The sequence below is a fragment of the Agelaius phoeniceus genome, chromosome 5 (assembly GCF_051311805.1).
Source record: "Agelaius phoeniceus isolate bAgePho1 chromosome 5, bAgePho1.hap1, whole genome shotgun sequence".
Lineage (NCBI taxonomy): Eukaryota > Metazoa > Chordata > Aves > Passeriformes > Icteridae > Agelaius > Agelaius phoeniceus.
In genome coordinates this window covers 52079498-52104753 of record NC_135269.1, presented here as the reverse complement: position 1 = coordinate 52104753, position 25256 = coordinate 52079498, and the positions used below count along the sequence as shown (strand labels likewise).

General features: G+C 40.4%; 1 protein-coding gene across 1 annotated transcript; it reads right to left on the bottom strand.

The window, feature by feature from the left end:
• Positions 1–202: 202 nt before the first annotated feature.
• Positions 203–23849, bottom strand: LOC129119636 (uncharacterized). The gene is made up of 7 exons (XM_054631762.2): positions 23159–23849; positions 18483–18563; positions 9883–9956; positions 9376–9469; positions 6908–6975; positions 3565–3635; positions 203–896 (listed from the first exon to the last, which is right to left on the bottom strand). The coding sequence occupies exons 1-7, from the start codon at positions 23840–23842 to the stop codon at positions 847–849; spliced, it is 1122 nt and encodes a 373-aa protein (XP_054487737.2). The 5' UTR covers positions 23843–23849; the 3' UTR covers positions 203–846.
• Between the last annotated feature and the right edge of the window lie 1407 nt (positions 23850–25256).

The window sequence follows — 25256 nt, the reverse complement described above, 5'->3', positions numbered from 1 at the left end:
TAAAGATTGAGGAATGGACAGAGTAGTCCATAAACACCATTTCATTTACAGTAACAATGCTTAGGAAATCCATGAATTTTGGGGGTTATTAATGTCAGAGAAGATGTACATGATCTCACCAGCTATTTCCCTCTCTGTTTAAAAAAGAAAAATACCCACTACAATTCCAGACTCCTTCCTTTCCCAATAAAGAAGGACAAGATTGTCTAGAATATTTTATTTTTCAATTCCAAAAGAATATTCATATGAATAATTCACATTAGTGACTGGAAAAACTAATTAACTACAGATACATAACTTTGTAAATAACTTTTCTCCAGAGTATGTGAAAGTGTTCTGAATATCAGCATTTTGTTCAAATAAGAAGCTCTTAATTATAGTTCTAATTGATTAATTGATTTAATTGATTGAATGTACTTAACTACATGTGTTCAGAGGGAAGAAATTCTGTGTGAATAATTATATGCTACATTCAAAAAAACCAGTCATTTGTTTCCACTGCACAATTTATTAAGTTTCAAATTAGAAAAAAAGTACTATGTATTTGACAATTTGCATGCATAAACTCAAAACATTTCAGCTCAAAAAATTATTGATTTCTTCCAGTCTTGTATTAAGGCGTTCAGGAATTTCACCTAGGCAGACAAATATCTGGATTCAAAAAAAAAAAAAAAAAAAATGAAACCAGACAGACAAGTTACAAGTCAGCAAGTCAGATTACTTCTGTTAACAAATATGACCACAGTGAGTCCTGGTAGTAGACAGTTGCATTCCTTATCTTTTCAGTGTGTATAGGTGATAGGAATCAAAGTGATTGGGGAAGAGTTATCTTCAGCAAAAGTTTCTTCAACAGTTTCTTGATTTGGAGTGCTGAATAAGCCATTGTAATGTTATGTCTGTCAGGATAGATGAAACAAAATTAAAAACTCAACAGCCTGTTTGCAGACTGTAGAAGCACAACAGAACACCAGCAGGTTAATACAAATACAAAAACCCCAACCAAACAAAACCCAGAAACCCACAGGTTCTCATTCACACATAATTGAAGTTCAGAACATCAATCTCCAGGTGGTCCTTTTCTGGTTATTTTTGTATGTTTTTAAATCATGTGCATTTTGTATTCTTGAAATACAATGACTGACATCAAGTTCTCTAAGCCATAGATAGATAAGGAACTGTTGAAAAAGCAAAGATTTAAGATGACCATAAAACAAACTGTAAAATCCAGACTAGAATGGAATGCTAAGTGAGAACAAAGGCAAATACACAAACAGAAGGAATGAGAAGGGCAAACATCTGACAATATATTAAGAAGCTATTTAGATAGGTTGTAGGAGTCCAAGGTCTCTGAAAGACATGCAACATTGGACTAAAATTTGATAGCTGAAATTGGCACCCCTCCTGATGCAATCCAAGGCATTGAGCTGAAAACTGCAGCAGTTCACAAACTGATTCATGAGCAGATTAGATTTTTTTGCCTCAAGGCAGTAACATCTGTCAGGAAGGCAGGAAGGATGTCAGGAGGCAGCAGCAGCTCTAGCCCTCAAATTGAAATTTGTTGCCATATTTGTCTTAAGTTCAAGACAGCACTCCATGAATATCCTTGCAAACCAGCTTAGGCTCTGAGACTGCAGAAAAAAGCAACCCACTGCACTTATATCAAAGCTAATAACTATATAATTATCTTCCACAGTCTCTCAGGACACAGTAACTAGCAGCCTTACACCTACACCTCCTGATGAGACCAGTTAACTAGGCTGCAGTTCACGCTGAAAAACCAGTATCATCTCATTCAACTGTGCTGGCATCAGCCAAGGACACAGAGGAAGAAGACAGCTGCCAGTCTTCTCCTTAACAGACTAGTAGTTTCATCACTTTAATGAGCTACTATAACAGTCTTTCTTTATAAATGGTACTTTCCAGCCCTTTGGTGTCCCTAGCTTCTCACCCAACCTCTTTTTTCAAGGTCTTCCTCAAAATATGGCATATGGTGCTCCAGCAATGCCCACAATCTGAAATGGTACACGCAGTGTGCTCCCATTCTTTATTTTGTTTTTTGCAAATATTCAAGAACCTATCTAGTCTTTCTAGGCACAATATTACACTGGAAGATACCTGACCAAGTCTCAGGATTTTTTCATCACTACTCCCAGAACTTCCACAAGTAAGGGATCTATACTGTTCTGCATTAATGATCATTCTTTCATGCAAATTTTAGGATGCTTTTTGTTGCGTGCTTTTCTCCTCCAGGACATCCAGATAAACAGACTAGGATCAAAATCTATTTTCTCCATTAGTATTTCAGAAATTAAGCTGGTTTTACTAGTTTCCAGTCACAATCCCACTTTTAAGAACCTCCATTGCAGCCCTACCAATTTGATAAGGATCAAGCACAGCATTTCAAAAACCTCTATCAAATTCACTGTACTTCAACTACTGAGATTATCCAGTGTTGTCTTCTACAGTCCTTATCTCCTGAACTCTAATCTTCCTCACTCAGAGATAACAGCTGCTCCCCAAGCTGCAGCCAACATGTGTCTGCTCTCCTTCTAACTAACACACCCAAGTCATCTACACCAGCTGCAGGAGAGGCCCTCCTGCCTAACACATCTCTGCACACAGCTGAACTCTCCCCCAGCTCAATGAAGTCCAGGTGCCACAGTACAGTCTCCTCACCATCTCCATTACCTGGTTCTCTCTGTGGAGGATGGAAATTTCCCCTGCAGCTGAGAGAAAGTGGCTTTCTTCCCATTCCCACTCTCACAGTTCCTCACTCAGCTGAGCCCTACAGAGCTGCCCAGCTCTTCTATCAAGTCTGGTTTCCTCACATAGCAGCTATGGATCCCATCCCACCCAGCACCACTTGTTTCAGCAGCATGCAGAGAAGGGTGGCACAGAGGTAGCACAGCCCCAGACAATTACTGCTGCTGCTAGCTCAGCCTGTGCTCCATCCCTTCCTCCTGCCCTGTGGAGGGAAGGGAATGGGAGAAAATGACAGAGCAAAGGGACAGGAAAGTGGAAGATAGGGGAGAGAGGAAAAGGCAAAAAGCAAAGGCAGATGGAAGACAGGGAGATAGATCTTCACTGATGACAGGATACACTCATTGCATTTCCTCTTGGAAAAAGCACCCATCCCTCAGTTTGAGGAACAGCCACATGCTCATAAAACCTGCTTACCAAATAAAACCATGTGTGGAGTAAATCCCCAACAGTTTTTTTAGGATCACCTAATAAGTGGAAGGCCTTCATAGAAAGCTACTGTTTCTTCAAAAGTAACACAGGTTTCTTGTAAAGGATTCAATTACTCCAGGCTTTAAATACACTTTTCCATGGTCTCTGTCAAATTAACTTCTCATGGACCTAAATATTTCTACAAGGTTTTTCTTAATTAAACATAATTCTATGTTGAAACAAATACAGTGGCCTATAATATTTGCCAAATATCTTTCAATGTAAATTGAGATCTATTGAGACCTCCAATAATATAATGGAGGTAGATGTTCAAACCTGATCTGATCCAAAGTACAAACCCATCATACACTGATGACACTAGAAGAAGCTTACCTATGTTATCCTTCTCTTTACAGGAAATAGAATAGCAACAGATTTCTCTGTCTTGAATAGCTGAAAGGTTTCTACAGAAATGAAAACAGTAAGTGCTGTTATAACCCCATAAACACTGAGAACAGATATTTCCATTAAATTATATGTTTTCTGCTTTTTAATCAGTGGATTCAATTCTATTCTCAGATGTTAAATTCTTAAAATATGCCACTGAACATAGAAAACTACACATTTCTTAAACTATAAGGATTAAAAGTTTATAAAGTCATTTCACAAAAATTTGAATTTCTCATTAGGTCAGTGTAATAGTGAGAAATAAAACCACAGAAATTCATAAGCCAAAAATAACATTTTATTATTTTTATTTTTATATCTTGTTATGCAACCAAGTATTACCCGTGTCTTATCATTCATCTTTCACTAAGAATTCAGAGTTTTTTTCTCCAGTAAATCATAATAAAGTATTAGTGCTCAAATGATCACACCATTTATCTTTAGGATGTTTACTATATGATACTTAATATATCACATCTGACTCCTACTGAAAGGATGCCTCTGCATTTAGGAAGAAACTGATTCTTAATCAACTTCTTTCTGGGAATTCTCCAACTCCCCTCAGAGCTTCTGAACACTTTCTTATTTTTTCATTTATTTATCCTCACACAAGTGACACAGACATGCACAAAAAATTTTCCTGAACAGGTGGGAAGTGAAGGCACTGAGAAGTCTGAAGACCACACAAGAGTAGCAAAGCAGAGAACTAAAGAGGGACCTCCCTGGACTTCAGGAGAGCAGACCTGGCCTCTTCAGGGATCTGCTTGGGAAAGTCCCATGCAGTTAGGCCCTGTAGCAAGGAAGGGCTAAAGAAAGCCAGCTAATATCCAAAGTTCCTCTCCAAATTTAAGAATAACCTATCCTAACTAGCCTGGGAAAAAAGCCAAAAGACATCAAGTGGATGAACAATAAGTTCCTAAACGTGGTAATTAAAAGGAAGCAGAGAGAAGGTCGGAGCAGAGACAGGTAACCTGGGAGGAATACAGCAACATTGTCCAAGAATGCAGAGACACCAGCAGGTCAGCCAAAGCTGAAGTTGGATCTCATGAGGGATATCAAAGAAAACTAGAGAGTGACAAGTGGAAGACAGGAGAAAAAGTGCACCCACTGCTCAATGAGACAGGGGACCTGGTTACAGAGGACATGAAAATGCTGTCTTTGCTAACAAGATTAGCCTTCAGAAACCCCAGAGATCACGAGTCAGAGCAAACAAGTTGTTCCCCTGATGGAAAATGATCTAACCAGGGAATAAATAAGCAGACTTGACATGGAGAAGTCCATCAGCCCTGGTGGGAAGCACCTGCAAGTGATAAAGGAACTGGCTGTTGTCATTGTGAGGCCACTTTGAGCAACCATGTCACCTGGGAAAGGTGCCTAAGAGCACAGGAAGGCAAATGCCACTCTTCAGAAAAAGGGGGACCCGGAGAAGTACATGACAGTCAGCCCCACCTTGATTCTGGGAAGGTGATAATGCAAATAATCCAAACTGTTCCCAGGCATGTGACAGACAAGAAGGTGACCAGGAATTCACACAAGGGAAATAACGTTTGATCCACTCAATAACCTTCTACAATGAAATCTACAGTTTGGTAGATGACAGGAGAGCAACAGATATTGTGCACCTTGGCTTGATTAAGGCTTTGACAGTGCCTTCCATAATATCCCCACAGACAAGGTGAGGAAGTATGGGTTGGATGCACAGATGGTGAGGTAGACTGAAGACTGGCTGAACACTGGGGTGATCAGTGGCATGAAGGCAAGGTGGAACCCAGTGACTACCGGTGTACACCAGAACCAATACTGGTTCAATTCTGTTCTACAACTTCATTTGTTGCAAATGATGGGGCAAAGGACAAATTTGCTGATGACAGATAACTGGGAGGAGTGGCTGATACACCAGAGGGTCGTGCTGCCCCCCAGAGGGACCTCCACAAGCTGGAGAAAAGAGCTGGCAGGGGACCTCATGAAGTGCAACAAAGGAAACTGCAAAGTCCTGCACCAGGGGAGAAACAACCCCAGGCACCAGGACAGGTGAAATGCCAACTGTCTGGAAAAGCAGCTTTGCAGGAAAGGACCTGGGAGCCTTGGTGGGTCCCCAGGTTGAACACCATCAAGCAGTGTGGTAAAAATGCTAATGGTATTCTGGGGTGCACTAGGAGTGCTGCCAGCAGGCTGAAGGGAGGTGAACCTTCCCTTTTACTCAGCACCAGGAAGGCTGTACCTGACCAGCTGTGGACCATCAGTACAAGAGGGATATGAATCTATGGAACAGGGCCCAACAAAGGACAACTAAACTAATGAGCAACTCACATACTAAGAGAAAGACTGAAGAGCTGGGACTGTTTAGCCTAGAGAAGAAAAGGCTTAGAGAACTTCTTATTAATGTGTACAAAAATCTGAAGGGAGCCTGTAAAGAAGATGGAGCCCAGTGATGTGACAAGAGGCAATGGCCACAAATTGAAACACAGGAAGCTCTCTCTGAACGCACAGAAACACTTTTTAGCTCTGAGAGTGACCAAGCACTAGCAAAGGCTGCCCAGAGAGGCTGCAAAGTCTCCATCCTTGGAGATGTTCAAAAGCTGTCTGGACATGGTACAGAGCAAGCAGCTCCAATGGGCAAAAGTCTCTGCTTGAGCAGAGGTAGATGACTTCAAGGTTCCTTCCAACCTCAGCCATTCTAAGAGCCCCAGTTTAGTAGCCCAGTCTTTGGACCATCCTTACTACAGCAAAACTTCACTTTCACACTAATTAAAATTATGTGACGTGGGAATCCAATTTTACAGAATTAGTACTATACTGGTCATTTTTACAAAATAGTATATTTTCTTTACAATTACATTTACTATGCATCAATTTGTTACTTTCAGTAATCCCTAAGTTATGCTTTGGATATTTGGCAAAAATACCTGACTTGCTTAAATTTACCATAACAAGATTGATATGGCTCTGTTCTAATGCCATTCAGGCATTAAACTGACACTGCATTGTACTGCAAGAAGTCAAAATGACCCTTTCAGTATCCCTAGCAGTTCTTTCCTCAGTGATGGGAACACAGGATTATCTGAAATAACTTCACACAACCAAACAACAATCAAGAGAGATTCAAATCTACTGTGGTCAGTTATCAGCCTAGATCACTACATCAGGCGCCAGCAGAGCTCGAAGAGGAATATCTGAGCATGCAAAATAGCATCTTTTATAGCCAGCTATTGTCACAGACTACCAATAATTTTGACTTACATATCAAACTTCAAAGTGTCTCAGCTTTTTACAAAAGCCAGCTACTTACAATTTCTCAATTAACTGCTTCTCATCCAGTGCACCTGGGAGGTCTCGTTTATTTCCAAGAACTAACACCTGAAAGAAATAATTCATATACCTATTAAATCCAGGGGCAACAAAAGTTTCTTTTGGTCTGTAACTTTTTGTTGGCATTATTCTGGATCTTGCAGCTATTTAAAATGGAGGATATATTCAAAATTATCAATGACTGTGGGAACATCATGGAAATCCTGCACCTAGTCAGGACCAGATGCTGGATGTATACCCTCTGAAAACTGGATTGAATTATTTCTGGGTGTGTTAGTATCAAAAGTCTCTCTGGAAGTGAATCACTCCATACTGGGTGGCATTACAGGATGGTATCAGATTAAATGCAAAGAAATTTGGAAGCCAGCATGCATCAGGTGCACTCAAGCCACCAAAGGATATTTAATTCAGAGGACAGACTGATGTTAATCAAAAGTAGGGCCTCAGCAGCAGAGGCTGGTCCTAAAGACCCAGAAAAAATTCTTTCTATGTTTTTTTCCTCTCTTGTCTCTTAACACTGATGCACTGAACAGCTCAGCCTACAAGCCAAGTATCACCTGGGCACCAGCCACCCCTATGTCCAATTTGAGCATCCATGGTTGAAATCTGAAGGCAGACACTGGGAATTAAGTCCATGAAATACAGAAAATTTACTGAATAGATGCTGGAACTTCAGAGTTCCTGTTTAAGGCTTCAAGTATAAATGAAGGTCAGATAAATGGGTTGAGCACATTCTAAGATAAAGTAAGCAATGGAAGGTATTTCTAGTTATGGTTGCATTTTATTATTTTCCAGATGTGCTACAATTCTAAGACTGTCCCATTATATCCCATGAATCTGGAACATATTAAAGTCATTACTTGCAGTAATTTAGAGTCCAGATTAATAAAGTTGCTCTAAAATCTACAGTGCCAGTTCCTGAGCACAATAAATTGAAGGAAGTTCAATACTAATTACTACATATGAAATAAAAGTAAGTAAAAAATACATCACTGTGCCTTGGAAATTACTTTGTGGGTCAGGCTGGGGATTTGGAATGTGATATTATAACATATAAGAGGCAAGGAACTTAATTAAATACTACTGAAGATATAAGAGACCAATCATTTCAGTAAGGAAAAGTGAGAAGCAAAAGAGCAAGCAAAGAGAGTGCAAAGGACAGGCAATGTCACTCCCCATGAGCAGCATAACTGTAGATTTCTGCAGGATTTTTTCAATAGATAATTAACATACAAAATCACAACAAAAAGAGCAAACCTTATAAAAAAGATGGTGAATCACTTGAAAAACTCTCATTTGAGAATAGTGGGAGGAAAGGAGAGAGAGAGAGAGGGAGGCTGACTGCATGCTGAAGGTACCATTTTTATACAGACCAAGTCTCAGGTATCCATGGGTGTAGATGCCATTCCCATACCTGATGGCATGTGTAAAACACTTCCTTTCCCATGGTTTGCCATGGTGGCAACATCCAGACAGGCAGCATGTTTAGATGCTAACTAAACCTTCAGCTCCATTAGGCTGGAATTAGCTCCTGCCTGCTGTGGCATCTGTGCTTATCTCATGCTCCTGCTGTGGTGGCTTATCTTATGGGAAGTTTCTTCTGTGGCTTTGACAGTGTTTTGACACACTTCATGTGCATTCTTTAAGTCCTTACACTGTCTACTCACCCTCAGGTAACTTTGATTACTTGTAGTGGCCAAGTGTCCAAATTACTGCTTACAAAAAAAGGAGCCAAGGAATAGCCATCAAGTTGTGAGTTATTTCTTCCTCATTTGTATGTGGGACTGTTTTCTTTCTTAATAATCAAGGTGTGAACTCTTGTTTGGTGATGTCAACATAGACCAATGACAACCTGATGGATTCCTAAATTGGTAGATTACATTTAAGTAAACAACATTAGTCTCCACCTTTGTATTCCTCATTAGAATTTCAGCTGAATACACTATTCTTTGACACTTCCAACTGGAGAACAGATGCATATTTGCATTTTTTCCACACAATTTAGTTTGAAATACTAAGTCAAGAAAAAGTAAGGACAAATAAAAAAAGCTCCTTCACAATCTCTGGAAGCAGAGGACACTAGTTGATGTTACTGTCTGCCAACCTGCAGAAATATTGATCTCACATGCCATAAGATAACTGCCAGAAACATACTGGGGTCACTGCTGAAACCCAGCCAACAAGGGACTGACTGGAAGTCATTACTGTCTGATAATGCAACACGTGAAAACACAAATTTTTGAAATCTATTCTCACCTTTAGACAAGAAAATGTACAAACACAAAGCAGCACTCCTAAGTTGTTGAGTACTATGAGAAAAAAATCACAGTAATTTTTCTAAGAGTGCTCAATATATAACCTAGTATTTTTAAGAGACCAGAGAAACCAACACAGGAGGATTTAGGCCACTGTCAACATTCAGGTAAGAATAATAAGGGAAATACTTACTGGAATTCCATGCAATTGTGGCTTATCTATCAAACTGTGAAGCTCATTCTTTGAAGCTTCTACTTTTTCTAAGTCTGCTGCATCCACCATGTAACTGCAACAAAATATAGTTATTTATGGTATTGACCATTAACTGCATGAATTTGCATTAAAACATCTGAAATGTGACAAACGTGTTGATATTGACAAGAGCATTAGAAAAGTCCAAAGTTGTGTAAGTCCTGCATTTATTGATACAGGAAGATATTGATACAGGAAGATAACAGATTTAGGCTGTTAAATACAGCCTGTGGGGGGAAAATGGCCTGGAATATGCAATTACTTACGTGTCTGGGTTGCTGCACGTGCAAAACACACTACTTTTATTATACTGGGTCTTCTTATGTGATGGAGGTGGACAGAAAAAAAAAATCTATTTTCTTTATGTGTGATATAATGTAATACCTAATTTTACAATAATATATATTACAAAGAACATTTTCTAAGGACATACAAAAGAAAACTTACACAACTGCATTGACTCCTCTGCAGTAACGCTCCCACATGCTTCGAAACCTTGGCTGTCCTCCAATGTCCCACACCTGAAAAGGTACAAACACTCCAGCCTCAAAACACTTTTTAACTACATAGCCCTAATCCAACAGAATAAATTAACTCTTACATGCAGCATGCAGGTTGCATTTCCAATTCCAAAATTTTATTAAAAGGTCTTCTTGGTGCCTTCTAGCTAATGGAAGAGGACATGCACATTCACAGAGTATGTATGTCAGGCCTGTGACACTAAAAGCTCCAAATGTTTTTTGGAGAATGTTACCCTTTCCCCCTCACTGAAAGAAAAGTCTTACTTAGATACTGAAGTGAATTATTGCAAATGCACAGTCTCAAAACAAAAAAGACTATCATCATTGTATGAAACAGTTATGCAGGTTAATATTTAATGTGGCTAGGGAGACCTGAGTTAAGAAGGTATCAGATTTTTAAAAGAATAAAGACAGATAGTAAATAAACAAAGAGTTGGTCAGAGAGCAGACTGAATCCACATAAGGGATGATGCTCCCCACTCCAAGGAGCTCCACTACCTCCACAGTTCTCCCACTGGTTCAACAAATGTGCTTTAACAGACACATTTAGGATTAATTAATCAGAACCAAAAAGGAAACAGTAGTATAGGTAGGCCTGAAGTGATTAAGCAATGTTTCTTAAAGAAAGAAAGCTCAAATTCTGCTTATCCTATTACAAAAGCCCAAATCCTATAAATACTTACACGTGCTATTAGTGCCCAGCAACCCCATGGAATTCCTAAATTTGTTAAAACATTAACACACTATTTTTCTGTACAGGAGTTCCGTATTTTGCTTTACTTGCAAAACAATTGGTATTTTTGGTGGATGACAGTATGTTGTTTCAAAACTGTTTCTCAGATCAAAGTAGCAGATACCATATACACATCACACAGGTCAGGGCTACATGGTAACGTATCTGTTACAGCTACATCCAAAGACAGTCCTGTTACAAGTGACACACAGATTAAGACAGTGATGAACACTGAAAAATAAAAGTAATGGATTTGTTCCTCTGCCAAGGACAAAGAGAAGTAATTATTTCTTATTTTAAGCAGATTTAGCTATCAAAACAATATATACTGTATACCAGATCTAGGAGGCATATATATTACAGAAGCAACTGAATTTGGAAGTAATATATAAAGAACAAATTTTTTTAAGAGTTGTCCTCACATTTACCCTATAAATCCAAATTATGCCTTCTGTGGCAACAAAGCTTTTCACAAAAGAGCAAGGCTTCACAGAGCCATGGGGTAAGCCCTTTTTCAATTAATGTCCACTATTTTTTAATTTCACAGCCTGTAAATAATTTTTATGTATAAATTTCTATATCATTTTCAATATCTTATATTCTTATTTTAGAAAGAAGTATTTCCCAATTAACCAATAAAAATAATTCCCTGATTGATATCTTAACAGTCCTTCCAACATAAAATTATTGTATCACCTAAATGTAGAGTGCTTTTTGATCCCCTGAATAAGATCAAAAAATTTTACACATGAAAGAGCTTCTAATCATGAAGTGGGTATCAATTAATATCTGTACTGACATTTGAAGCACTGTACCAAAGGTCTTAGTAAAATAAACCTTTATACTTTAAAAGCTTGAATGTAATGAGTATTCAGCATTATGGTTAGGTGACAAAACTTACACCAACACTAATTACTCCAATAACTCATCAAGACCTTGAAACTATCCAAAGCCATCTGGTGCACATCTGCATGTCTTGAAAAAGAAACTACATTATTTTCTTGGTAGAGCAGAGGAAAAAAAAAAGGGAAAGATGATAAGGCAGACTAGTAGTCAGATTAGATTTTTGGAATTCTGATAGCCATGAAAATCTACAAGATGATGTAGCATGGACTAATCACAAAATAAATAATAGAAGATAAAAAATCCTGGGTTTGTCCTTGCTTGATGACATATCTTGCAGTATTAAATTGCACTGCAGAACAAGATTACTCTCATTAGGAGAAAAAGTCACCTTGAAACAATGGAAAGATAAGTCATTTCCAGTCAGTTTCCCTAATCAGGCTTACAACTATTCATTAAAGTACAACATGAAGGACACAATATAGACTAGGTGTCTTTAACAGAGCTTTAGAACCAAATTTACATCAACATAGTAATAATTATGTGATATATGAAAAAAATGCATTAAATTAAAAAAAATCCTTCTTTCTCTTTGAAATCAAAATGGTTTTAATAGTAACTTTCTAATACTCTTTATTATATTGAATAGCCATAGAAAGAGTTAACTACTTAATTCAAAACACAAATTGCTGCACCAAACCATTTTCATAGCACACGGCTGAACAGAGAGAACTGTGAGAATACAAGAGATATCCAGGAAGGAAAGGGGAGAGGTCTTAGTGTTAAAGAAGTTTTCTTGCAGGAGCCTTGCATGTTTTGTGTATCAACTATTTTTGCATCCCAGAATTTAATACACAGGTAAAAAGTATGTTCTGGGTATGAATGGGGATAGGCAGGAGACTAAACCTTAACAGCTGAACCTACAGCTAGCTATAACAAGAACTTTGCTTTGTCTGGTTGCTTTTTAAAAGACGCTGGTCTTCAAATTCCTCCCATGGCTTTTACTGGCCCCTCAGGAATAAAAGTTTCATAATATTTAAAGGTAATTTTACTCTGATTGATAAAATTGTGATTTTAAGAATCAGCAAAGATTACAGAATGACCAAATTGAGAGAAAGTTTCTTTTGATACACAGTACCATTGCCTCACAGGAGATTAAAATCTCAAGGATTTGTTGCTCAGGCTCAATCTCAAAGGCACATATCTTGTTGGTACCGCATTTTAATCTGTTTTATTCATTCCTATCTACTTCTGTAGTGTAGTAATTCTTATTGTACTTGCAGCTCTACAGTGTCATTAATTAGTGCAATGTTTTAATTTGTAAACTAGATCACCAGGATGGAACCACTGTTTACCATGTACTTACCTGAGATACATTGAATTCTTCTAAAAGAGGAAACTTTGGATTTATCTCTTTCCAATTCTTTCAGGAGGATCGAAGGCTCCATCTTAAGACTGTAGCTATTAGCTGTGTTTAAGGAGCAGATCCTTTTCTTTTGCACAGAGCTCTATCATGGCAGTTGAGCAAAAATGCACATGAATAGGTTCAAAGATTTTTGAGAGCTTTCCGTTACCAGAAGGTTCATTAACACTCTAGCTGTGTTTCTTCAAATTAGCTCATATTGTGGGAAGGCTTGATGGTTCATGAGGAAGTTGCAGGAAAAGCGTTTTCTAGATGTCATGTTGCATGGCTTTTTTCAGATATGCTGGGTAGGAGATTTCTTGTGGACAGAGATTACAATGACAAATTTCTATCTTGATGTCAGTGTGTGGGTTCAGTACCTACAATCTCACAGTAGTCAGCAAAGTCTAGACAGCCTTTCAGCTGATCAGATATAACATCTTGTTTAGGATGACAGAATTATGCTCTAGGCTTGACAGCACTGATGACAGCTCCTCTGACTATTATTAAAAGAGCTTAAGCCTCACTGCAGACATATAGCTGTTTACATGCAGACATCTCAACCTGCAAGATGAATCCAACACTGCAAATATTTGAACTTGGAAATGTATCTTTCCTCTTGGAAGTATGCAAAAAGCCATAAAACCTAACCTAAACAAACAGGTGAGGAATTTGTTAAGCAGAGAGGAGTATTTGGACAGAATGAGGCAGCACCAGTAACATCCACTACCACAATGTACACAGAGAAGCCTAAGATGTGACCAGTGAGCTCACACATACACAGCAGTCATTGCACTCACGGCCAACTCAGTGTGTAATCGGGAGCAACTGGAAAGCATGGGACAACTTCAATCACCTAAAATTTAGGCATTTAATCCAGGTGACCAAAATTTCTCTTTGACTACTGAAGTGCTCAGAAGGCACCAATAGCAGGAAATTTTTTTTTGTTGCACCCACCTTAGCTACCTGGTGAAGCACCCACTGCTCCCCAGCAAGTTCAGACAACTGGCTCAGGCTGGGTTACTCAGTGCCTGGCTAAGCTCATGAGGGACAAATCCTGAACAATCACCTATTCTAGACTGGAATCTTCAACCAAAAATATCTTTTTTTTTTGCCTAATAAACAGAAGAATAAAAAACCTAATAAGCTTATTTTTTTTAATAAATTGCCCTGTATATACAAATCTACACAGCCTGACCTGTAGTACCTACCATCCATGTAACTTAATATGGAAGTTAGAATATCTTACTACTTTAGAATACTTACTAATTGTTATCCTAGATATTGGAAATGCCTTCATAGTCACCCTTAAGAGTCAAAAAAATGTGCAATGTGGTTACATTTTCTGCAGGCAATATTTCTCGGAGCACTATGTTCTTTGAAATCAGTCTTGGCCCTTTAAAGAACTCTGTTCTCCCTCCTCCCTGGTGATAAAGCCCAACTTTTAAACACGGCATTTAGGCATTTTAATCACATCAAATAAAAGAAAAAAACTATATGCATGTTTCAATGTTCATAATCATAATATTTTCACTGAAGAACTGGAAATAGAATTGCAAGAGAAAATGTTCACAAAGTGTCTTCAACTCTTGACAACAAGCACAGAGGCATTTTAATGGGAGGGAGTATTTCTAAGTGATCAAGGGCTATTTGCCATTTTATAAGACACAAAACACAACTCCAGAAGGATCAACAGAACACAAAAGCAAAGTCCTTGTGCTTCCATAACCTCCTAAGGGTCCTACCAGTCTATTTCTCTCGCCTGTCAAGGTCCTTCTGGATGGCAGCAGAACCCTCTGCTGCACCAGCCACTCCTCCCAGTTTTGTACTACCAGCAAACTTGTGGAAGGTGCACCCTGTCCCACCAGCCAGGTCACTAATGAACACACTAAACAATCCCTAGGATTTAGCACCAGTAACTGGGCCTCCTGCTGTGGATCACAGCCCTTTTGAACCACCAGTACAGCTCTTCCTTACAGACAACTACCATTAAACACTGGGACATCCAGCAAAAATTCTTTTTTTACAGAAATAATCACTTTGTCTTGAAATCAGGCCAGACACAGCACAGCTTCTTCAGAGTGATCCAAGTCATACAGAATAGCCAGTATGTGCTGAAACACTGCTGGAGCTACACTCAGAGTACACACCTAAGCTTGTATTACTGCATGGCATTTGAAATGACAATGTGACAGGTAAGAAATCCTAACTAGTAGGAGGAAGCATTACATAGCAGGAGGATTCTGCTTCTGTGAGGATGCATAGAGACCTGAAAACACTACTGTCCAGAGCAGGAGTGCTGCAACAAAGGAAGCTGGCAGAGGAATGCACAGAGCCGGTATCCTTCTCCTGCCTCTCTGCCTCTCCAGAGCCAAGTGCAAGCAGCAGGAAGCGCAGCCTTGCTCTCCGGCAGGCAGGCTGTGCAGGCTGCGGTGGAGGGACACCGGCACCTAGCGGTGACAGCCGGGGTGACCACAGCCCAGCCTGCCAGCCCCAGCGCCCTGAGCACCTGCTCTCCACTCCCTCCGGACCACTATGGCCGGGAAGCGCAGAATCTGCCTGGCCATGCTGTTTTAAGAAAAACCAATGCAAGAGCAAGGGAATTGAATCTGTGGCATTATCTGTGCATACACATGTCTGTGGTGCTCTATTTCCTTTTAACCGAGACTGCTCTAAGACCATTGCTGCAAAAACCAAAGGCTGCTAGGCTGGAGATTCCCAATCACTTTAAACAGCAGTTCACAATTCAAGCCTTCTGAGGTTCTTAAAACTTGGCTTGCTAAAGTAAAATTTTTTAATTGCTGTCTAGCTTGTTGAACAGTAAATCTCACCTAAGCAAAAGGACTGCTACCAAGCAGATCCAGAAAAAACATCAAAATCAAATCAAATCACTCACCAAACAGAAAAACTTGTTTGGAATTAAAATCTCAAAGCAATTCAGTCAGATATTTTTCTCAGGGAAAAAAATATAGCCATCAGTTCTGTAATGAACTTCAATAGAATAGTTCTAGCAGATCCCTACATTGCAGTATATTAAATGCTTTGATGCTAGAAATCATCCTGTACCTCAATACCTCAACCACAACCTCAAAATATAAAGCTCCCTGCTTAGATTTCAAACACTGTGTGGCAAAATCCTTCCTTTATTGCCTTCTCTTCTTGGAAGTAACAGGTGACAGGTTATTAAACATATTGATAAGTCAAAATTTGACAATTCATTGTTAAAGCTGACAGCCTTACATTTCTAAACAGGTTTAGCTTCAGTTCGAGAACATCTGAAACTGGCATCTTCCTACAAAATGTTTTGTCTCAAGTAAATAATCAGTGTTTTTCTTTTAGTGTGGTTCAGATAAATACACATACACACACACGCCAGTGACCATACATTTACACATTAAGATTAGAGACTAAAAATGAGAATAAATCTACCAGCTTTTGGAAATGACTGCCAAAATCAGAAGAAGGGAAAGAAGACCATGGGTTTCAGTTCTTTCTGCCTTATGGAATTGTGTAGAATCTGCAGATAGAACTGAAGTAAAGAAACCAGGCAGTGACACTGCACTAGCATAGTACTTCCTTCTTAGTGGCCTACCCCAAGGTAGAGCAAAAAACAGATAAAGGATTAGTATCACCTAATTGCTGGGTTTGCAACTTACTTTTCCAAAAGTGATCAATCTTAATACTTCTAGAATGCCAATTTTTAACCTGATGACTTTTTGACCCAGCTGACTTCTCAGCCTGAACTTTATAGTAAGTTTAATTGATTCTGAAACCTTCAAAAAAGGTCAGACACAATGTCAGGTCTTTGCTTAGCATAAACAACATTTCTGTCATGTTTAAAGAACTTCATGGGTTTAGTAAAATAATAATTCATCCATTAATTTTAATAGCTGGCAGTTGAATATCATAATATTTCTGTGAGAAGGGTTACCTATTTTGTTGGGATAAAAAGGCTAAAGAAAAATTTACTGTGAATTCTTGCTACAGGGCTGCAAATTGTTCATAAAAGGGTTCTAGCAAGAGGCACTGCCCCATCATTCTTGAGTCACCAACTTATCAGAAGATTATGTCATTTTTCTCTAAGTAAAATAATTTTAGAAACCTTATCTAGCAATAACCTGTAAGATTCTAACCTAGATACAGGAATAGTGACATACAAGTAGTTTATCCTGACAGACTCTTAAGGAAATAAGCATCTATGCCTAAGAGTCATATTCCTCTCCACCCCCCCCTTGCACTGAATGCTGTTGTAGCAGAGAGACTGTGAGAATGAGTCAAGATATCGTCCTATGGAGACTGGCTTCCAAATTAAATATGGTTTTTGAAACTAATAAACATATTAATTATGTTAGCATTATCTCCTTATTCTTAAAATACCTATAATAGCAACTATATATAAAATTACTGTTGAGATCAAAGAGTAAAACAAGGCACAGTTCCACAGAAACTCACCCACACCCTCTCTGTATAAATTAATCTTGCAACATCATTTGCTCATTTATACCCTGGTATAAACTATTAGTCAGTTCCTTCTGAACTATCCTGGCTCAAAAAATACTTTATCTTGACAACTGCTTACTAGTAAAATATTTTTGCCTAGTTTAATGAACAATCAACAACTTTTCTGTTTTCTTCTACATCTGACAATTCTGCAGCAGCATTGGTACACCCCCCCTCCAACTACGCCTTCTGTTTTCTCTCTATTAATCATGGCCTCATTGCTTCTGTGCAAAAGAAAAAAAACAAAGGAAACTCCTATTCCTGTGGATTTTTTATCAACTATGGCTGAATGCAGTAACTTTTTTATTGACCATGGCACCTCTGGAATTTGATCAGTGGTTTAGGAATCATGCCAGACCAGAGGAAGAGTAACTATAGAACTGAGGGAGACAAGGACTTACATATTATGGAAAAGGAGGGAAAAGTCAAGGTAAAGACAAAAATCCAGATTCCCTTGATCTAATTTCAGCTAGAAGTTGTGAATTTCATCAAGATTAATCAACCAGGCTCCCTTCATAATCAAACAACAGCAGTGCCTTAATGCTACCAGAGTGATTTATCTCTATTTTGATGCCTATGTGTCTCTAGAGCTGTCAGAGATGGTTCTCTGATAACTGATTTAAGCTAGATATTCTATTTCAGCATAGCTAGCATGTGAGCTAAACCACACTCTGCACTGAGATACCTAAGTTAGGAGTCAAGTTGCTCCAGATTTTACTTACAGTTGGGAGGAGGGGGGAAGGGGAAGAGAGAAGATACATATACCCCCAGGAGTCAACTCAGCTAACTCAGTATCTCCACAGTTTATGACCTTCCTAAATCAAAAAAGTGCAACAAAGCTTCTGACTGGCATGGAATACAATGAAATCACACAGATTAATATAACAGAGATATATATTACTATTGCTTTAAAAAAAAGTTAGTCTGGAGCAAGAAAAACAGATAAGGGACCCTATAATCTTAAAAGAAATTTCCTGTCTTTCATATTTCCAGTTGAAATTACTCTATTATTTATTCACTCTGTATCAATTCAAACATGCACACCTACCTTTATGGTAACATTGCCTTTTGTTATTTTTCTCATATTGAAGCCTACTGTAGGAATCATATCTTCTGTGAACTGCCCCGACTGGAATATAAAATCAAAATTGTATTTGTTATAAAACAGTTGATGTGTACAAGAAAGGTTCTCATTTGCAATCTAAAAAATGTTATTTTACAATACTGTAAATTATCACATTCATTTTCAGCAAGAGCACTGGCCAGCACTTCAATTACTGCATTGTCGCATCATGGAAGATTGTTCATCTCAGTCCCTTTAAATGATCTTTTATTCTCTTCAGCAACAAAGATCACCCCAGAAACCACGAGACTTCAGATAATTCTTTATCTGATCCTTTGGCAGCACAGCCAAAATACAGAATTGTAGGATGATTTGAGTTGAAAGAAACCTTCAAAGGTCACCTAGTCCTACCCCCAGTATGATAAAATATTATAAAACTGGCTACACCATGATTTTTCCTGTAGTTTCTTACTACTGTTACCAGTAGTTTAACTCCAAATTTAAAAATAGTGAAGAACTACCCATTCTGAGAGTACTATGTGCAGACTTGTTCCTTCTGCGTAGGTGACAGCAAAGGAATCCTGCTGCAGAGCTAAGAGAATGCCATTGAGACAGAAAAGTACAAGGTGCCAACTCAGTGTGCCATAAATCCCAAACATACACCCCCAACACAAAAATGCTGCCTTCTCCCCCAGTTTGAGAAATATTTTCACAAGAGACACTTCTCATCAAACTAATGTAAATCTTACAGACTTCTACACACTACAGAAGACACCTTTTGAGGATTAAGACAGAATTCAGATCTGAGTAGGAAACTCATCACTCATTCTTCCTTTTGAAAATGCAGCATTAACAAGCTATTGTGTCTCCTGGACACAACACAGCAACAGGCAGTATGTTACTTATGTCCATACAGAGGCCCAGGTGCTCTCTGAAACAGACACAGCAATCCTGGTTTTCCAATCATCCAGCAAGGAAAGCAGCACCTTCTGGGCCTGCCACTGCCCTCCCACATCTATCAGCCCATATTTACCTATCAACCCTTGTGCCCTAGGTTGTTAGTTGTTTTGGGGGGGGTTTTTTGAAGAAAATATGGGTATATGGACAAAGCAGGATGCAGCCATGTTCTATCAGTTCCCTGTCATCTGAGAAATGGAGTATCAGAGCTTGAAGGAGCACTGGAACAGCAATGTATCTCTCAGTCTACCCCTCCAGGGCTATTCCTGGGATCGGTACAAGTTCTGAAACTTTTCTTTCCTGTTTGTGGAGTGAGAATACGCTCAGCCTCCAGTTTGCATTTACAATTAAAGCTTAACAATTTTTAATCTGGGGCTTTAAAAGCTGTGTAACTTTTGACAATTACATGATTGTCTCACAAGATTTTGGAATTAGATCCTTGAGGAAAGAAAAAACTTCCATCAGTTGTTTGTTCAACCTTACTTATGGGAATCTTCTTGCTAAATTCTGTACTATACATCTTCATCATCTTTTGCTTTTTCCTCCCTGCATCAGTAACTTGTCAACAGCAGTAGGAAAAATAAAGTGAAAATAAAAGCCCATGCAGTTTCATACAGATGCACATACCCAGCACTGACAGAAGTTTTTAGCTGGATGTAGTAAGACAAAGCCAACCAGTAAACCCTCTTGTGTATCAGGTACTGGTCTGTCCAGGAAAATGGTGGAGTCACCATCCCCGGAAGCATTCAAGAATGGACTGGATGTGGCACTTTGTGCTATGGCTTAGTTGACAGGGTGGTGTTTGGTCAAATGTTGGATTTGATGCTGTTTCAGTTCTTTTCCAATCTTAATGATTCTGTAATTATATAATTTTTTACAAATATGTAGTACCTGTATTTGTGGAGGACTGATGTATAAACACATGTGAACACATAAACACTGAAAATGTAGCATCATTTACTCAAGGACAGGAATGCCTGAAAAATCTGAGTTAATTCAGGAGGCTTTAGAAAGTCAAAATTCTACTTTTGTCAGCAAATTATACATCATCTGTAATATACTAAACTGGAAGACAAAAAATAAATAAAAAAAACAAACCACCATAACTCCTCTAGTATTGGGGATAGAATGTAAAGAATTAACATGCTCTTCATTGGTCTTCAGTCTTTTGCTCTAAAAATTTCCCATTCTGGTTGAAGGGAATCAGATACAAAGAAAGTAATATGTCTACAGATTTTTATTTTTCCACACAGTGAAGAAAAGACAGGAATAGGTTCAATTGTTTGCTCAAGTTAGTTCAAGAGCTGTTTACTGTGTTGTAATGACCTGACCACCATAAAGTAAAAAGTCTGTACTACTGTGCTTGCTAAGGAAGGTTGCATGACCTAAAATTGGCTATTTTTGTGAATATTTAAGAAGTGCAAAAAACTTTATTGTCATATTTCAATAAAAACAGATTACCTCCTGACACAAATGAAAAATAACTGATGCTAAGAAGTTTGTAATGTCCTCCAAAAGTTTTTGAATATTGAGCTGATAATGAACAGTGTCATTACCCCCTGCCATATCAACAATCATGGACCAGATTCTACTCCATTGTATCAATGCATATCCACAGTACAAGGCAGTGACTTTATCCAAGGTTTCCACTGGTAGCTAAGGACTAAATATGGCTCAAACTCTGAAGAGCAGAGACTGTCTCAAAGGGTATATATTCAGTCTTAGCATGATAGGATCTCTGAGTGCTCTTGCAAAGTGAAAAAATTGTCATTTCCAATGTTTTTTCTTGATCCTCTGCAGCATGCATTTTAAGTAGCCACTATTTTGCAACAGCTATTTTCATTGTCACACTCTGGATATGTATTCACAAACATACATAAAGTTTTAAATCTGTTTGCCATATCAACGGTATTCAACAGAAAAATATTATTAATATTCTAATATGAATATTATTTTATTGTTATTAAATATACAGTTATTATGTATAATATTAGTTAGCCTTGTCCTAATTTTTTTTTTTTTTTTCAAAAATCTCCAACTACCTTTCTTTGGTGATTATCATGGCATGTCATCTCCAGATGGGAAGATCCAAAATCTGTAAAACCTGCAATGTGTGACCCTCCCTAAGTCACAAAACATGAATGCCTTGTAGAATACTCTTAAGAAATAACATCTGCAGGGAAAATCAGACCTGCAGTAACAGGAGCGCTCTGGTGTTGAAGATAACATCCCAAACACCTACAGTGCCATTCCACTGGTGGTACAGTACAAGGGAGTGGACAAACAGTTACACACACAACGTCTGGCACCACAAGCTACTGAGGCCTCTGAGCTGCTGTGCTCTTCTCTGCTCTGTTCATGAAAACAATGCAAGAAGCAATGTAATTTGTCATGCCTTTTCCCCATTCCTCAGCAAGGCCCTCCCTTGGGAAATGAACACTTCCAATGGGCATAAAATGCACCAAGGCCTATCTCAGCAAGAGTACCTGCGTGCCTGACAAACCAACTAAAATACCAGCTACAGGTGTATTCCATTGATTGCTGATTGCACCCAAAACATATTTTCACTGGACACTTGCCATTCCTTTTTCTCCTACTCTCTCTCCACTTCATCATTCACATTAATGCACACTCTCTTATTTTTCCCTTATTCTATAATCATATACAAATGCAAGTACCAAATATCATATCTCAGGATTTCATTGCCTCAATCTCTGACTTTAACCCATACACCTCCCAGTTTAGTTTTCAGCTTTTCACAATAAGGACTGAAGAACATCTAGAAATTTTCATCTTCTAGCAGCTGAAGCTGTGATACACCTAATAAGAGATATCACCTTGCAGAAATGCTTCACTAAGCTTCATGATTAGTAATAAGCAAATATAACATATTTGTTATATCCATATATATACATATGGAAATATGTATATATTTCCATCCTCTGATGGAAAGCAAATCTTTGGGATAGACCCAAATTCAGTTTGGAGGGCACAGCAAACAAAGACAAGAAATGTATTTCAGCATGGTGACAGAAGAGAAAATGTCATGGTAGGTGTCAGCACTAGGGAGGCTGCAAGGCCATCACCAGACGGGGAACGGAATGCTGGAATCGGACTTGAATGCTGGGGAAGAGCTATGGAGGAATTGTGGGAGGCATTAGTATTGCTGCAGCTGCTGGGAGGAGAGAATTCAGTAACGGACAACTCGCGGCCTTGAGGGATGCACGGTGTATTATTCCGGGATACACTGATCATGGAAAGGCAACCTGAACCACGGCAAGAGCCCATGCCCACGAATCTGCTCCAAGATGGGCACGCTTTGCAGCCAGACCCAGAAGACATCTTCCTCCTCCCTCTGAAAACACTTTCACACACATCTTAGCCTCCTGCTGTGAAATTCTCGAGGTTGCAACGATGCAAAAGCTGCCTCATGATCTCTCCCGCCCGGCCCCCCTTCTTCCTTGTCTCCCTCCGCATCCCACCACATCCCACCGCATCGCCGCGGGACCTCATGGCAGGCGGTGGCATCACCGCAGCAGCAAAGCCCGCACTTGTTGCCGGGGAAAGGCCGCGGGGCGGCGGCCCCGGGCGGGCGGGCGGCCCCTCCAGCCCCGCCGGGCGGCCGCGCCCGCCGCACCCCGCGGCCCTGCCCCGCCGGTGGGCACCGCTCCGCACCGCCCTGCCCCGGGCCGGGGGCCGCGTACCGCCAGCACGGTGAGCAGCGTGGTCTTGCCCGAGTACTGCAGCCCCACCAGCGTGAGCTCCATCTCCTCCTTCCAGAACAGCGAGCGCAGCCACTCCAGCAGCCGCGCCACCAGCGACAGCATCCCGCCCAGCGCCCCCGACCTGCGGCAGGCGCCCAGCCCCAGCGGCACCGCTTCGCTGCTGGGCATGGGAGCGCCGGAGGAGCCGAGGCGAGATGAGGCGAGGCGAGGCGAGGCGGCGGCGGGGCTCGGGCCGGGCTGGCGGCGGCAGCGGCGGCGGGGCTGGGCGGGGAGCCGAGCGCCAGGCAGGGCCTCACGTGACGGCGCCGCCGCCGCCCTTCTCCCGCCGCCACCCGCTGCAGACAGGGGAGGGGCCGGGCGGGGCTGGGCCGGGCCGGACCGGGCCGAGCTGAGCTGAGCCGGGCCGAGCTGAGCCGAGCCGAGCCGGGCCGGGGCGGAGAGCGGCAGCCGCGCCCTGCGAGGAGCTGGCGCTGGCCGGGGCCGGGCGGCCCTGAGCGCCCAGCGAGGGGATGCGGCCGCGGAGCGGGAGCGGGAGGGGCAGGGCAGGACAGGGCAGGGCAGGGTGGGGCAGGGCGGCTCCGGACTCCGCGCGGATCCTGTGCGGGAACAGCTGGTCCCTGGGCTGTGGAAGGGTGGCACGGCCCGGCACAGTCCTGCTGCCATGGGCGGGCTTTACAGCATCCAGCACCCAGCGAAGGTGGGCCGAGGCCTTACGAGAGCTGCTGGGCTTGGGCTGCGTGACAGCATCGGTTTTGTAGGTTCATCACGTTTGGTGGTGGCAGTTCTCACACCCCTAGGCTAGGACCTCCACCGTTCCCAGGAAAATCTGCTTGAATTCTTCATTGTGTAGTGACACGCTTCTAGATCCAGGACCTACCATGGTTTTATTTGGTTTCTCCTGTGATAATTTTTGGAAAATCACCCGTAGTATGATTCCTGAGCTCAGGAGATGCTTGTGATGGTGGTTTTGCGTTGTAATCAATGATAAGACATGCCACTTCACCGAGAATCTTCTGCCTGCACCGAGTAAGCAACATTCAGTATCGTCTTGCCATAGAGCATTAGAGAAAGGCTTGGTTTTCCCATACACACAGAGCTAACGCTTCTGGATCCATTTGTCAGTCTCAGAACTTGGAACTGAAATTTGACGCTCTGTAAAGGTCACAGTTGTGGTGGTGTTGGTTGATGTAGGACAGGTATAAAGGCACATACACCTTTACTGTGGATACCTTTTCTATTGAAACATGGCACAATCATCAAGGCATTTTGAAATTTGGTTTTCTTGGTTTTTTAGAGACATAATTCAGCAATCTAGAGGATGCAGTTGGTGACAAAACTTCACTGGTTATGTCAGTTGGACCACAAAATCATGAAGCTCCCCAGAGCAGTTGGTTGTGGGCTAGCTGTAGAGGTGAAAACCTTCATGATTTTTCATGCCTTGGTTTGAGATACAGTCAAAATTACTAGTAGTGTAATTCTTAAAGCACTGAGTTATTACTCTTATAAATTTAATTGCACATTTCCAAAATTAAATTGGGCACTGGAGCTGGCCCTGCCACCCAATGGTAATATTGGGGAAAAATTTTTCATTGCTTCTCTTAAGTCTGATTACTTTAGTCCAGATTTTATATTCAGTGGCAAGTCTCAAACAAACAAAAGAGGGCACTTCTTTTTTTTTTTTTTTTCCCCCCAGTAGCATCAGGTTTTGTTCTGGCTTCAGGTAGTCCATTTCTCCTAATGCTGTTACCTAGCATTGGTATTTTGGGTGGAGTCAGAATTTTGAATGCTCCTCTTAAAACTGTGACACTGATCATGTCTTCAACAGTTTCAAAGCATGATATAGCTCTTGAAGTCGCTTGAAAATTGGTGACAGAGTAAAAGGAACCAGGTCAGATCCTGCACAGAGGGAGAGTGTAGCAGAACTCTTGCTGGTTTACTTCTCTCTGAGCAGCAGCCAGATGGCTGCTCCACACGTAGGTGCATCCTCAGCAGCAGTCACAAATGTTTTGGCCAGTTTACCATTTACGCTATAACTAAATGGGGAATTCACTGGGGAAATGAGTGGAAAAGTTGGTGA